Source organism: Haliotis rubra, unplaced genomic scaffold, assembly GCF_003918875.1.
Source record: "Haliotis rubra isolate DU_JTF1 unplaced genomic scaffold, ASM391887v1 Scf113, whole genome shotgun sequence".
Taxonomy (NCBI): Eukaryota; Metazoa; Mollusca; class Gastropoda; order Lepetellida; family Haliotidae; genus Haliotis; species Haliotis rubra.
The window spans coordinates 696,709-711,273 of NW_025765037.1; the positions used below are offsets into that span (position 1 = coordinate 696,709).

At 38.5% G+C, this 14,565-nt stretch overlaps 2 protein-coding genes across 14 annotated transcripts in view; one reads left to right on the forward strand and one right to left on the reverse strand.

Moving 5' to 3' along the window:
- LOC124291154 (poly(rC)-binding protein 3-like) overlaps positions 1 to 6,297 on the forward strand; it is a 380,920-nt gene extending 374,623 nt beyond the window's left edge. For 12 of the 13 annotated variants that reach the window (XM_046728080.1, XM_046728097.1, XM_046728151.1 and 9 more), the window contains one exon: positions 2,027 to 6,297. The gene's annotated coding sequence lies outside the window, so the exon portion shown is untranslated. The remainder of the gene's footprint in view (positions 1 to 2,026) is intronic. The other variant, XM_046728129.1, reaches the window with a different exon arrangement.
- A 4,183-nt stretch (positions 6,298 to 10,480) lies between these two features.
- LOC124291248 (protein timeless homolog) overlaps positions 10,481 to 14,565 on the reverse strand; it is an 86,030-nt gene continuing 81,945 nt past the window's right edge. The window contains 4 exon segments of the mRNA XM_046728192.1: positions 10,481 to 10,979; positions 11,678 to 12,902; positions 12,905 to 13,211; positions 13,947 to 14,123. Of these exon segments, the coding sequence (XP_046584148.1) occupies positions 10,858 to 10,979; positions 11,678 to 12,902; positions 12,905 to 13,211; positions 13,947 to 14,123 (1,831 nt within the window). The 3' untranslated portion in view covers positions 10,481 to 10,857.

The following is a 14,565-nucleotide window of genomic DNA, read 5'->3' on the forward strand; positions in this document are numbered from 1 at the left end:
ATTTGATTCAGTTGCTTGCAAGATGATCGGATAAATCTGTAACGAAGCTTGTCATGCTCACTGTTGTTGTGCTTTTAAATATATGTATCCATACTTATATAGAAGCAAAAGAATATTGCTCAAATCTTATTTGGAACTGTGTTAGGTTTTACTTACTGACCAGTTAGTGTTAGAAGCATGAATCTCTGGTGATCAGCTGTTCACCTCTACAGGCATGTCTAGTGAATGTTTTTTTTATCTAGAACTTCTGTCAATGTCATGCATGCATATTGCAAATTGAGATTCTTATTCATGTCTTTCACATACAACAATCAAGTCGTATGCACCATTTGAGGCCTATATTGCACGCATGGAAATACATTTTTCATATACGTGTCAGATGCACATTTCTGCAATCATGACAATTGTAAACCGGAAATATACACATTATGAAATAAAGGTTGAATTTATCATTGTCGTGTTTTTCTATCTATAACTTGAAATCAAATATTGAAATTCAAGTCCTTTGAAATCGTTGCCAAGGGGAGATAATTTGGCTGTTGAATGGATTGCCTCCCTTGTGCCATGTGTGAATTTGTCTTGTACGTATTGTAGAGTTTTCATGCATTGTGACCACGGCTGCATCACCACAGAAACTCATGCGTGGACAAATAGGACTGTTAGGAATAAACAGTTATAAACAGTGTTTATCCTAGATAGAATAGAAGCTCAAGTGTCTGGTTTACTAGATAAGGGCTAACTTGATTGTGTCGACTACTCTCGGAATTCCTCCCTCTCCCCTGACTAGCATTTAGCTACCTTCCAATTAATTTGTATCAGACTGCATGGTTTTGCCTTGATGTAAATAATAGTGTTGTCGAGCAGTACCTCTTCCAAAGCTTTCTGTAATAACGGATTACTAATAGCCTGAGACATAACTCCTTTCAAAACCAAATTAAAATTCTGCTTTGCTGAAAAAATAATTGAACTTCAAATTGTTTGAAACTGTTTTGATCACAGTGGTTCAACAAAACACATTTCATCTTTGGGCAAAAATCAAGAATATTTTTGGCTGATCATTTTGAAGTTTTTGGACAAATTGAGAGTAAATGTTTACAAGCAGCTTATGTATTTTGAAACCCTGCTGTATTTTTTCGGTAATCGGTTTTTTTCTGTTATTTTACAGCATGAATTGTTTATTTTGCAGGTTTACAAGCCTCCCAGCTTAATGTGTTCTTTTGTTTATATACATGGTGTTTTGCTGTATTTTATGTTTATTTATTGTGCGTAAGTTTGCCTATAGCCTGTCACAGCTGGTTAACAAAAGATTGCTATACTCTTACATCACTTAATCCATAATGGTGAATGGGTGCTCTATGAACAGGATTATCTTTCATATTCAAATTAATATTAATTTTAATACATATAGAATCTCTTTTAGTTATTGATATATACAATTGCACATTACTTCTTTCAATATACACAATATTTTTGTAAAGTCACCACTAACAGTTTATTTATTTCCCTCTGCAAAGACTGATTTTTGGATTTGCCCATCAAAATTTCACCTCTGAATATGGAAACAAAACAAATCTTGAGAGCTGAATATGATCTAAATTTGGCATTGATGCGTAAAATGTCCTCATACGACAGCAAGTCATTAATTCTCTACAGACCTCACGGTACACACTTTGGACACTTTCTATTAAATTCATGCGATCTGTTAGGATTCACTTTCACATTGCTTTCATGTTGCTGTCGTAGCTTTAGAGTTTAGGCTTCGGATAGCCTTAGCATCGCTTTGTGGATGTGGTCCCTTGCCGTACTGGCCCTTTGGCATCATTTTGAATATCATCCTTTCAAACACGCAAAAACAATGCTTCGTCACTTTCCAAAAATTAACCTCCTCCCTCTCTAGCACATTAACAGTCTTTGCAGGGCAGTAATTTTTGTGGCATTGTATGTAAATGTATGTATGTTCTTGTAGTGGTGGGTTTGTGGACTGTGTTTTTGTCTAATACTTTTTTCCCTCCCTTTTTCTCTTCAGCATGGAAATGCATAAGACCTTGACCCTTGACCCGACCTCGAACCCAACAACCTCATCCTTGACCTCTGTTCAATCCCATGCTCCCTTGGCAATTCCGCTGAGTCAGCTGATGAAACCAGTGCCAATGCTAGGCCTAAATATGGGCGTTTTGGATGCAAGTGCCGATCGAAAAAATCTCATGCCCAAAATGAGGGTTGGGGTGACAGCTAACACAATGAAGAAAGCAGAGCGACCTAAATTTGCTCCTTACTAATGAATGCTTGCTCGCTCCTGTTTTCCAGCCTGGTACCAGGCAATAATTTGAGCTAACAATAATGTACTTAACACCTGATTGGTTGATTGGACAATTGACTAATTAGCGAAATGTATTTTCGTTAAGGACAGATTGGTAGAAGGTGATTACGAGAGATTTTTTATAAAGAAATTATAAAATCATTGAAGAATATGAAATTTATATATATATTCTATATTCTTTTTCATAAAAGATATTTATTTATTGTAAAAGAAGTCAATAGTTAAACAGATGATTTAGAATGACATTAATTTAGTTTTTTATGTGGATTTTCATGTGATGATGTTATTCTCCGATCAGTAGAGATTTTGTAGAGTTTGTATTATCATTTACCCATTTGCCAAATTGATTTTGTTTTTTTTCCCTTTTGAAAGAGTATTATCATAATCATTATCATATGTAGTACTTATTCATTTGTAAACACTCATGCATATTATCCAACTTTTGAGAGGTATATATAATCATAAATAGTCTGTAAGCCAGTTCTTAATCCAAATGCAACAAATTGCCGATAGCTATCTGATTGATACATTCCAACATTCAGCTAGAAGTCAGCCCAGTCAGGGTATTGTTCAGGTACAGTGTATTCAACAGACAGTGTTAAATGGCCATGCAGATAGACGGAATGACACTCTAGACTAACTTGGACAAGAAACGCAATATTTTTTTGGTTAGTCTGGTCACACGGTATGTACAGACAATGTAATAAGGGTATTGAAATATTCATCCTAGCATAATTGTTCTCTTCATGCAATATTGTGTTTGCAATACTTATCTTCCTTGTTTGCGGGTGTTGTTTTCTTGTCACGATATTACATGGCTGCGGCCAATCGGCTTCTCTCTGACCCGAGATGACGGCGCCAGGGGGTGGGTGGGGAAGGGGATACGAGATTTCCGTACTGTGAGATAAGGTGTTACCGAACACCCAAGTTGATCTTGAGAACCATCCGCTGCCACATTTCTCGTCCTCCAGTCAAGATGCCGTCCTGTATCTTTAAGTTTTTCATCGCAATACCAGAAGCCTGGCCTGTCATTTTCGGTCAGATGGAGCCCAATCCAGTTGAATATAGTTTCTTGTTTTGTTAACGATAAAATGTGTCATAAGTTAGCATGAGAGAAGTGTGTTTTGTAAGTTGGGAAATGTTTGTAAAAGTGTAAAGGGAACATTTATAAGGAGAAAACATTCTAAAAAGCCATAATTTGTCAGATACGTAGTCTTGAAACAGCAGGAGACATAATATTTTTCTCTGTATCTGATAATTGTTCCTCAATATATCTCTTGCAGAATTTTCCCAATTTGATTATTATAGAATATGAGTGATTTGGTGACAAACATTTCTTTCATAAATTGCTGGAAAAACTGGATTTTTTTCAAATTTTTGTGTCTTTTTAGGATATCGACTGAAGTTTGTGGAATGGGAATACGCTAAGTATAAGAAGGACCATGTGTAAAGAATTCTTGTGAATACAGCGTCCTACAATGCTCGTGTGTGCCACTATGTCACAAAAGGGTGAAAGCAGGCAAGGTCAAAATATTCCCCAAATTAGCCAGCATTATTTGCACTTCCATACATGAATTGTATACAGTGACGAAGTGATGGCTTCCACCTCGGCTCAGTGACAGTGTGGGACATAGGGCAGTGTAGTACGCCTGTACAAACCGCACAACCGTATCTGTGGGAATATACGAAGCTCTCATGAAAACATTATTTATGTGGATAATGATGGTTGACAAAAAATGATGAAAAAAAACAAATAAAAAAAGAATATGCACTGTGCTTGACCATTGGTGCAGTTTATTTACTGAACATATTGTGTGAAGTTTCGTTTGTTTTCATTTTACCTTATGTGTGTGGGAGTTAGCTTCAACTAATCAGGGTTTTGTCCATGTTGGAGTGTTGACTGTAGTGTATGCTGTTCCAGCTAGACTCTGTTTGTGTATTGTTGTCTTACTATAGAAATGCAGTTTTGGTGCTGGAACCAACCACAGAGTGCTATGTTGATTTATTATTCAAGTTACTCATAGCTTAACCATCATCCATATAGGAGTTACTTCCCTTTATCTCAGGGTTGTCTCCCTTAGACCTACCTGAAGGGCTCGAAGTCATATTTCTGCAACCAATTTTTGTTAGACACAGATGAATCTAGTCAGTTGGGGCTTGAAGCTTTATGCAAGGCCTCCTAGTTATAACGATTTTTGAGATGCTGAGTTTTGTAAAGTTCGCGTCAAAGTAGGATCCGATTGAATACAGGAATGGTATCAACATGTGAAATCCCTAGTCTTGTCTGTATTCTCTCTTGTAGTAGGGAGACTGTTTGCTACCTCATACGTGTTATACTATTTTGTTTTCCCTATTATCTCTTCAATATTAGAGGATTCCCATCTAGTACGAACATTTGGAGCATTATATTCCTCTCTGGCAGCGATTCCTCGTGAATATGAACCATTTTGTGTCACATTAGATTCCACCTAGCCTTTCCAAAATTGAGAAAAGCCATGATTATTTCCATGGAGTCCCACAGGATAGTTACCTCCCTTAGTTCCCAAACCTTGGAGTCGAAAGGGCTAGCATTTCTGTGATAATTAACTGGTACCAGAAAATGTGATTTGAAGGCAGTCGTGGTGGAAGGTACGATTATGTAGGGTAGACAGTATGATGATCAGCTAGACCAAGCGATAATAATGTTCGGAGGAATTACACATTGACGTCATTCAGTGTAATGCTTATTTACTGAAGTCAAAAGATAATATAAATATTTCTTTCTCTTTTCTATTTTTTGGTTTTGCTTCTTTGTGAGACATCTTTGGCGTTAGGGCCAACATTATCACAGGTGATCAGCATTTCGTTTCTTCGTTTCTTCATTGGAAGCCAGTATTCAAGAAAACATCATGAAAAAAATGAAACAATAATTCATTATTTTTTCCCATTTTGAATGTCACGGATGGTGTGCAAGGACAAAGTGCAATTTATTCAGTATTTTGCTGACAACAATGATTGTAAGTTTTAAGTGCAATGAATTTCCAATCAAAGCAATACGATTCCTTCTGTAAAGTCCTTATATAATTCTATATTTTTCTTACTGTCTGTGAACATAATTTTTTGATACAAAGTTTACACCGCAGTAATAAAAAAAAAATTCTGTTGTCTTGTGAGTTGCTGATAGACTTGTATATTTGTTAGGAAAATATATTTTGAGACTTGGTGTATTTTATGGTACATGTGACATGTTCAACATCCAGGTGATCCTATTTTCCCTCTGTCTGAATATATGGGATACTATATATAGTTTGTGAAAATATAAAAGATATGTAAGTATTGACAGTGTTGTAGTACAGTAAAAAGTGATTTCCACAAGTATTATTGGAAACCTGTGAAATTCTACCCATTATTCAATGGCCTGTAGGTTGCCACAGCATCATGCTATTACTGCAATAGCGTACATGGTCAAGCACAGTGATTGGGTAAAGGTTGTCATGTGACCATCAACTAGCCAATCGTGGCACTCATGTTGGATGACCTGAATATCATTTTATTTCCCTGAAAGCGAGGTGCCCCTAAATTATTTTTTTACTTTTTCAATGACAACCTTAATCATATTTACGAATGAATAGAACCAAAATTCACAATTTTTCTGATGGGTAAAAGTAGATGTCATTTTCATTGCTTAAAATCCCACACGGGCACATCTTCATTATTCAGGGCTGTCACATATCAAGTATTGTTACTTCTTTCAGTATTCGTCTTCTGGTCACATGACTTGGTTTGCCCACTTCACTATATAAAGTTGAGTATACAATTATAATATATTCAGTAACTTGTTGGAAAGTTTTTTTGATTGTTTTCATTTATAAGAAGAGTGTGGTTCACTTCGCTTTATGAACTGATCCAGACTCTCCAAGTGTATGGTATTTTCCAGTTGACAAAAGCTGTAAAAATGTGTTGCCAAAATCATGAATAAAAAAATTGAACTGTTTGAATATTACAGCTTCTGTTTTGTTTTGAAATATCTCGTGATGGAGGGAGGAAGATGCCAGCCAGCAAACATGTCAACAGGTTTTTGTTTGTGGTTTAATACCGCGTTCAGCAATAATCCAGCTATATGGGCGGTCTGTAAATAATCAAGTTTGGAAAATCCAGTGATGAACATCATGAGCACTGATCTACACAATGTGTCTACCAAGTCAGCAAGCCAGACACCTGATTAGCCACCTCTTACATCATCTTGTTGTTGTATATATAGTGATTTCTGTATAAGGGAGTTTGTGCCACTGCAGGCAACACGGTATGCCCCACCAAAACTGAGGTTGTTGTCTAAGTTACATTTGGATGAGTTACCTCCCTTGGACATGGCAGAGTGAGTGAGTTTAGTTTTACGCCGCACTCAGCAATATTCCAGCTATATGGCGGCGGTCTGTAAATAATCGAGTCTGACCAGACAATTCAGTGATAACAGCATGAGCAGGATAGCTATGATCAAGGGTTGGAATCTGAAATGCAGCAACAAGCGGCATAAAACTAGAATCACTCCACTAGGGGCGGTGGGGTAGCCCAGTGGTTAAAGTGTTTGCACGTCATGCCGAAGGCCCGGGTTCGAATCCCCACATGGGTACAATGTGTGAAGCCCATTTCTGGTCTCCCCCACTACGATATTGCTGGAATATTGCTACAAGCGGCGTAAAACCAAACTCGCTCACTCCCCAAGACTTGATCTGGGAATATTTGCCAAATGCATTACGACTTTGAAACAGCAAGTCATGAGCCTCTCGCTTCCATATAATCGTGACAAACATTCCAGTATATACAAATCACACCGCACTGAGGAAACTGGAAACTATTACCTATTTTGATGTATGTGATCACTCTGGTCTGAGCCAGACAACCCATGTATTTTGTCTCTTACTTGTGTAGCCCCACTCTCTGCAATATTCCATCTATATGACTATACTGACACCATGCCATCCAGTACAGTTTCAACCCCTTCATGTCAAGCACCAGGCAGAATGACAACAAGTACCATCTTCTAACATATACTGAAGGAAACAAATAAGGGGACAACACTTCATGGCTGTGTTCCTTTATTCATTTATCAGATTCCTCCCCACAGCACTATTCAAAGCTGGTGATGAAAACTGGAAAATATTAAAAGAACGTCATGTTTTCATTTATTTGTTTCCGTCAGTATATTTGGGTGAAACGCACCTCTGACCTGTCGCTCTCCAGCAGGTCCACTAGACCATGGAGGGACTGTCACATGTGAATAATTAAATTACAGGAAGAAAAAAAAGATTGATAGCACTTTATTTATTCCATACATTCATAATTTATACATAACTTTATATGATGTGAAGATAATGTGGTTTAGCAACCATCGTGGCAGCAGTGGATCTGTCCGTGTACAGACAACACGGCAGACCTAATGAAACATGGCTACCAACTGTGTGAAACTGTCTGGAATTACTATTGCTTAACATGTACAAAACACTGGAAGAATACAATATAACCTACTTCATAATAAAACCAGTACATCATGTTTTAGTCATCAGAGATTTTCTGCACGTACTCATAGGCCCTCTTGTCTATATAAATGCAGCAGAAATACCATATTTTACAATACTCAAAATATGTGCTCATATTGTTTCTACTGAAATTAAGCTGATACAAGTACTTGCCTTTCAGCCTTTCTATATCAACTAATATAGAGGAAGAGGTGTAACTTTTGCTTTTTATTTAAAAACAAAGTTAAAATAACTCTAAGTTCAGAATTTAAGAAATTTAGAAAAATTCTTTTTCCTAAATTGGAATTCTGGACATATCCAGGGTTAAAATCTGATCAATGTGCTCTCATGAAGTCCACACATCCCACTGAAATATACTCACGGCTGAAGTTTTACCTAAATACACAAACTGTATTGTGTTACCATTCTGCCATTGAGTCTGGTTTATTTAGTTTGCTGTTTAATGCCGCAATATTCCAGCTATATGGTGCCAGTCTATAAATAATCGAGTCTGGACCAGATTATCCAGTGATCAACATCATGAGCATCGATCTATGCAACTGAAAGAGTGAGTTTAGTTTTACGCCGCACTCAGCAATATTCCAGCTATGTGGTGGTGGTCTGTAAATAATCAAGTCTGGACCAGATTATCCAGTGATCAACATCATGAGCATCGATCTATGCAATTGAATGAGTGAGTTTAGTTTTACAAGATGACATCCTCATAGTACACACTCAGCAATATCCCAGCTATATGGTGGTGGTCTGTAAATAATCAAGTCTGGACCAGATTATCCAGTGATCAACATTATGAGCATCGATCAACGCAATCGGGATACGATTACATCACTTGACGAAGTTAGCGAGCCTGACTACCTGATCCTGTGGGACGCCTCTTACGACAAAATTCATGGGTACTGAATCAGTGAGTGAACACTCAGTCATTCTTCAGAAGCTAAACCAGACAGAATGAAATATCCAGCTATAATCTGATCAGCCTTGTTCTTACCCCATGCATGGGTTCCTTGTGACAAATTCTTCCCTGGAATTCTCATTGTAACTCATATTAACTGAGGCCACAAGGTACTCAATCTCATAAAACAAGACATTTCACCTCACTACAATATCTTCCTGTATGAACCACTCATTAGGAGATTCCCTTGAAATAAACTTGTCAAAATAACTTTGACCGCCCAATCTAAATAAATAATACAAGCCAATCAGATTTCACTTTTATCAAATATTTTATATATTTTTTTACCTCATTCAGACATTTTCAATTTGAACAAAAGAAAATGCACACCACTTTTGAACGCTCTTAAACGTCTAAATTATACACAATATAACAGTGCAGAAATTATCATAAACATTCATAGTGTGTATTCCAAAACTGGAAATTCCAAATATATATAGACTGAACTTATAATCTGAAGCTAATGTGACATTTTAACGCACTTTTATGACTAAAAGCAGAGACTTATATATTACTGACGACAGGAATTTACTTGCTTAACAGCGATACAAGAATCTGTATCGAAACGTTGCATCATCTGAATAAAGAAGTTGTTCATCCATAAAGTTTGTCTGTATAACAGGAACAATGTACGGGAAAAGCAGCCATTCGTCCCAAACAGTTGAACTTTTTATGTGTTGGGCACAAAAAATGTTTTCTGGACTGACCGGTTAATATTTGAATACTGACATCTGTAATCTTTACCCTCAGTGACACTGTGATCAGTTGACTTGATGTGGGTCCAACAGGTTATCAGCTTGTGGAAGTTGTGCATTTAAATAAAGCTCATCAAATATCTGTTATATTAATTAAAAATAATTTTAGATAATGTTCATAGGACTGGATGGTTTTCAGTGGGGCTAGTAGGTCATAAAAGTAATCATCCCTGTGGTCTGGTACAAACTTGTTGCGAGTTTCATACAATGCTTTGTGTCTCATTTGGCACTTTGTAAAATATTAAAATACTGCTGAAGTTGAGAAAATATGGATTTTGGGGTTCCTCCCAACTTTAAATTCATCTTCCATACACAGACAGCATGCAACTGACATCCATTATACAGTAGTAATATGATCTTCAAATATATTCTGTACGTTTATATATTACAAGAGAAAGTTCAGCTGTGTACAGTGAATTGTGGAGTAATGCTGTTTATACAGCTGTCTGCAATGTCCCATTGGTTTCATGACCGCCTGTCAATAATCAAGTCTAAACATGACACAACTGTGAGTTGGACACAGCGTCAAGCCAGACACATGACACAGACTAGACAAGCAACTGAGTTGCACTTTAAGTGCAGGGCTCAGTCACACCACACAATTCTGAGCACTGCATAGACAGTGACCTTTATCTGAGGGGTGGCCTAGTTGTTAAAGCGTACATGACACAATCGCATCAGACAATTCTGTACATGACACAATCACATCAGACAATTCTGTACATGACACAATCACATCAGACAATTCTGTACATGACACAATCCCATCAGACAATTTTATACATGACACAATCCCATCAGACAATTCATGGCTGTGAACACGACACAATCAATCAGACAGCTTGACAATAGTGTACATGACACAATCGCATCAGACAATTGTACATGACACAATCACATCAGACAATTCTGTACACACATAATAATCACATCAGACAATTCTGTACACAACACAATCACATCAGACAATTCTGTACACGACACAATCACATCAGACAATTCTGTACATGACACAATCACATCAGACAATACTGTACACAACACAATCACATCAGACAATTCTGTACATGACACAATCACATCAGACAATTCTGTACATGACACAATAACATCAGACAATTCTGTACATGACACAATCACATCAGACAATTCTGTACATGACACAATCACATCAGACAATACTGTACATGACACAATCACATCAGACAATTCTGTACATGACACAATCACATCAGACAATTCTGTACATGACACAATCACATCAGACAATTCTGTACACTGACACAATCACATCAGACAATTCTGTACACTGGATCAATCATCATCACTGTCGATGACCTGCTTCTTCTTGAGAACTCTCCGTAGTGGAACATGATCATCTACATCGGAGTCCGACTCCCCAGCGGGTTGAGTCAACAGTGTGGCCGGGAACGTGTCTGTCAACAACATAACACCATATACAACAATCTGTAACCACATTGTGTAGGTTTCTGCACTACAAACATTGTGATCCCAACAAAATACATTTTCCCTGTGACTGCTACAAAATGCAGTCTATGCAAAACTCTGGGAGCTGGGAGCACAATCCTTGACAGGTAAATGGGCTAGTAGATCACAGGACAAGTACATACATTTGAAAGAAATATTTCACTGAAATATTTGCATCAATCTGTCAAATATATGATTGGTTAAAAAGGTTTCCATTTTCTTACTGAAACCTCTTTCAAAATTCAGCCTGGTCACATAAAATCTGTGTGTATGAATACATCACTAGGATACATATTGCTTCATTAAAAATGGCTGCAAATAACCCATAACTATAAACCAATCACCTTTATTTACTATACACAGTGACCTCTGATAGATGCAAAGTCAATCACTTAATTAATCGGCAGATGGATGTCTTTTGCAGGTAGACAATGACATGGACCAACCAAGTCAGAGAGACTGACCACACAACACTTTGCTACTGGGTCTGACCTAATTTAATTTTGGTATATGGAAACAAAGGCAGAAAACAAAATAATTCTTGCTTAGCCAATCAAATGTCATGAAATGAAGGCTGGAGATGCGTCTGATATTCATGCCTATTTTCCACTTACAAATATCTATACAATTGTTCATGATAACTCACCTGTGTCTTTTTTTGTGTTGATGAGAGGTTCGTCATCACTGCTGTCATCATCCGAGTCGAACAGCTTCCTTGGATCCTGTGTAACCTTCTGCGTGACCTCCTGTGTTGAATCCTGGGTTGGGGTCACTGCCAGCTGGAGAGGCGACATCATCTCCGTATCTGAGTCTGTCACACGCTGGCGTTTCTCAGGATTCTTCACTGAAGCGAGCACCTCTTCGTCACTGCTGGAGTCAACAGGGTGTTGTCTCTTCACTTGGGATGGTTTAGCTTTGAGTAACGCTAACACAGGTTCATCTTCAGAGCTGGAGTTATCAGTCTTGGTGGTTCTGGATGTTGAGAACTTCTCCAGGGGTTCATCTTCACTGTCACTGACAGCTTTCTTTTGCTTAGATTTCGTTGTCTTCTTCTTCAGGTCTGATTCTGGCAACAAAGTTTTTGTACTCTTCCCCTTCTTGCCCTTAGCTGACTTTGGCGTCTTTCTAGATTCCTTGGAGGAATCATCCCTTTCATTCTTCTTCCCCGGTTTCTTAGCAGATTTTTTCTTTGCACTTTTTGACAAAGATGACAAGTCTGACACACCGTCTGAATCCACTAGCTTCCTCTGAGCAGAAGTCTTCTCTACTGCTGAGAGAACTTCATTGTCAGAATCTAAACCAGTTGTCGGTTTTCTTTTTTTTCTTCCTGACTGTTTCGAAGACTTTTTCTGGACACTTCCTGGCTTAATTGATGAGACTATGGATTCATTGTCATCATCATCTGATAGAATCTTGCGATTCTTTGAGGCATGTTTTTTGGTATTTGTTTGTAAGGTTACCAAAGCTTCAGATTCACTATCTGACTTTTCATTATCATCATTTAAGTTTAATTTTTTACTTTTCTTCATCTGTTTCCTCCCCTTTTTCTGTGAGGTTGCAGAAGAAGCTCCTGAGTCATCTCCAGACTTGTCATCAACTGAGTTTAATTTCCTGCTCTTCTTCGTTCTCGGTTTGCTCCCCTTCTTTTGGCTGATTATTGAAGAAGCCTCAGAGTCATCATCAAACCCATTTGCCTGAATCTTATTGCCTGTCTGCAAGGGCACTATCGAGGAAGCCACAGACGCAGCATCACTGTCCGAGTCATCCGACCTGACCGTCTGCTTTTCTTTCACGTCTGCCAAGGAGGTAGCAGACGCCTCGTCATCAACAGTGACCCGAGACGAATTCAATGAATGATTGGCCAGGTGTGATGATATCTGGCTGGCAATGGAGGCTGAAGGAACATCATCACCAGATTCATCTGTCTGCACTCGGTCGCCTCGCACAGCATCAGAGTGTTCCACAGTGTCCATGCCTTCGTCTTCACTGCTGTCCGAGTTGAAGAGTTTGTTCTGCTTCTCTGGAGAAGTCCTGGTCTCGGACTGCTGTGAAACTGGTTGAGAGTCATCCTCACTGTCAGAGTCAAACAATTTAGGACGTTTTGCAGAGGGTCTGCTTGATTCATTTTACCATCAGAGAAGTCGTTTTCACTGCCAGCAATTATCAATCGGTTGTCGTCACTGGAAACACAAGGAAGGTTGTTTAACATTCAGGACAATGATAATACTTTCTGCCTTTTGACGGAAGCTCAACTAGAAAATATTACATACATAACATAAGATAAAATACTTAAAATAATGTAAATAACTGAAGTGATTTTTCAGAACAAAGTAAGAAATATGTGAAGGAAACATTGCTGAACACACAATTCAGAGTTTGTTTGGTTGTTGTTTAACACTGCAATCATCAATACTCCAGCTATATGGCGGTGGTCTGTAAATAATTCAGTCTGGAAAAGACAATTTAGTGATCAACAGCATGATCATTGATCTATGCAATTGGGATACGACGACATGTGTCAACCAAGTCAGCAAGGCTGACCAACCATCCTGTTTGATGCATCTTTCGACAAACATTGGTTGCAGAAGCCTAGTTTTGATCCAATGCACTAGAGGTGAGTTTGAGTGCCTTTGTTTTGACTCAGCAATATTCCAGCTATATTGTCTGTAAATAATCAAGTCTGACCAGAAGATCAACAGCATGAACCTCGATCTTTAAGGGTAGAGTCAGTTAATGCGAGCCTGACCACCCGATCCTAGAGGATAATAGAGGACCTTTTGTGGCAAGCATGGGTTGCTGAAGACCTATTCTACCCCGGATCTTCACGTGTCAATGCACTAGAGGATAATAGATGTTGCAAAATGATGTATACAGAAATAGTGTTAATATATCTTGATATTATTAGGGAGCATTACCTGTCACTATCAGACTGAACCACTTTCTTGATCCGTGGCTTCTTCTTTGTTAGAGTTGCCTCCCTTGCTCCAGATGTCTGTTGAATGTTGTCACTGAGCATGTTAGCTTCATCATGGTCCTCTCCAATATTTTCCTTCTCTGATTCCTCAGATTCTGAGCTGTTATTGGTATCTTTTCTGGAAATAATGTGAAGTGTGTACATTTTGATTATATTCTGTAACATAAGTGAGAGTGAATTTGGGAATGAGTGAATGAGTTGGATAAGTGTCTGTGTTTGGTCCAGAATATGCACGGACAAGTGTGTGAAGTGAAATGGGATTCAACATTCAGTGATCCATCACCCCCAACTGATCCCACATCTGATCCATCACCACCACCAACTGATCCACCACCACCCCCACTGATCCACCCCCATCCACCACCCCTACAACTGATCCACCCCCACCCACAGATCCACCACCACCCACCCACTGATCCACCACCACCCACTGATCCACCACCCTACAACTGATCCCACTCCCCACCCACTGATTCACCTCCCTACAACTGATCCACCACCACCCACCCCCAATCCTCCACCACTGATCCTCCACCCTACAACTGATCCATCCCCCACCC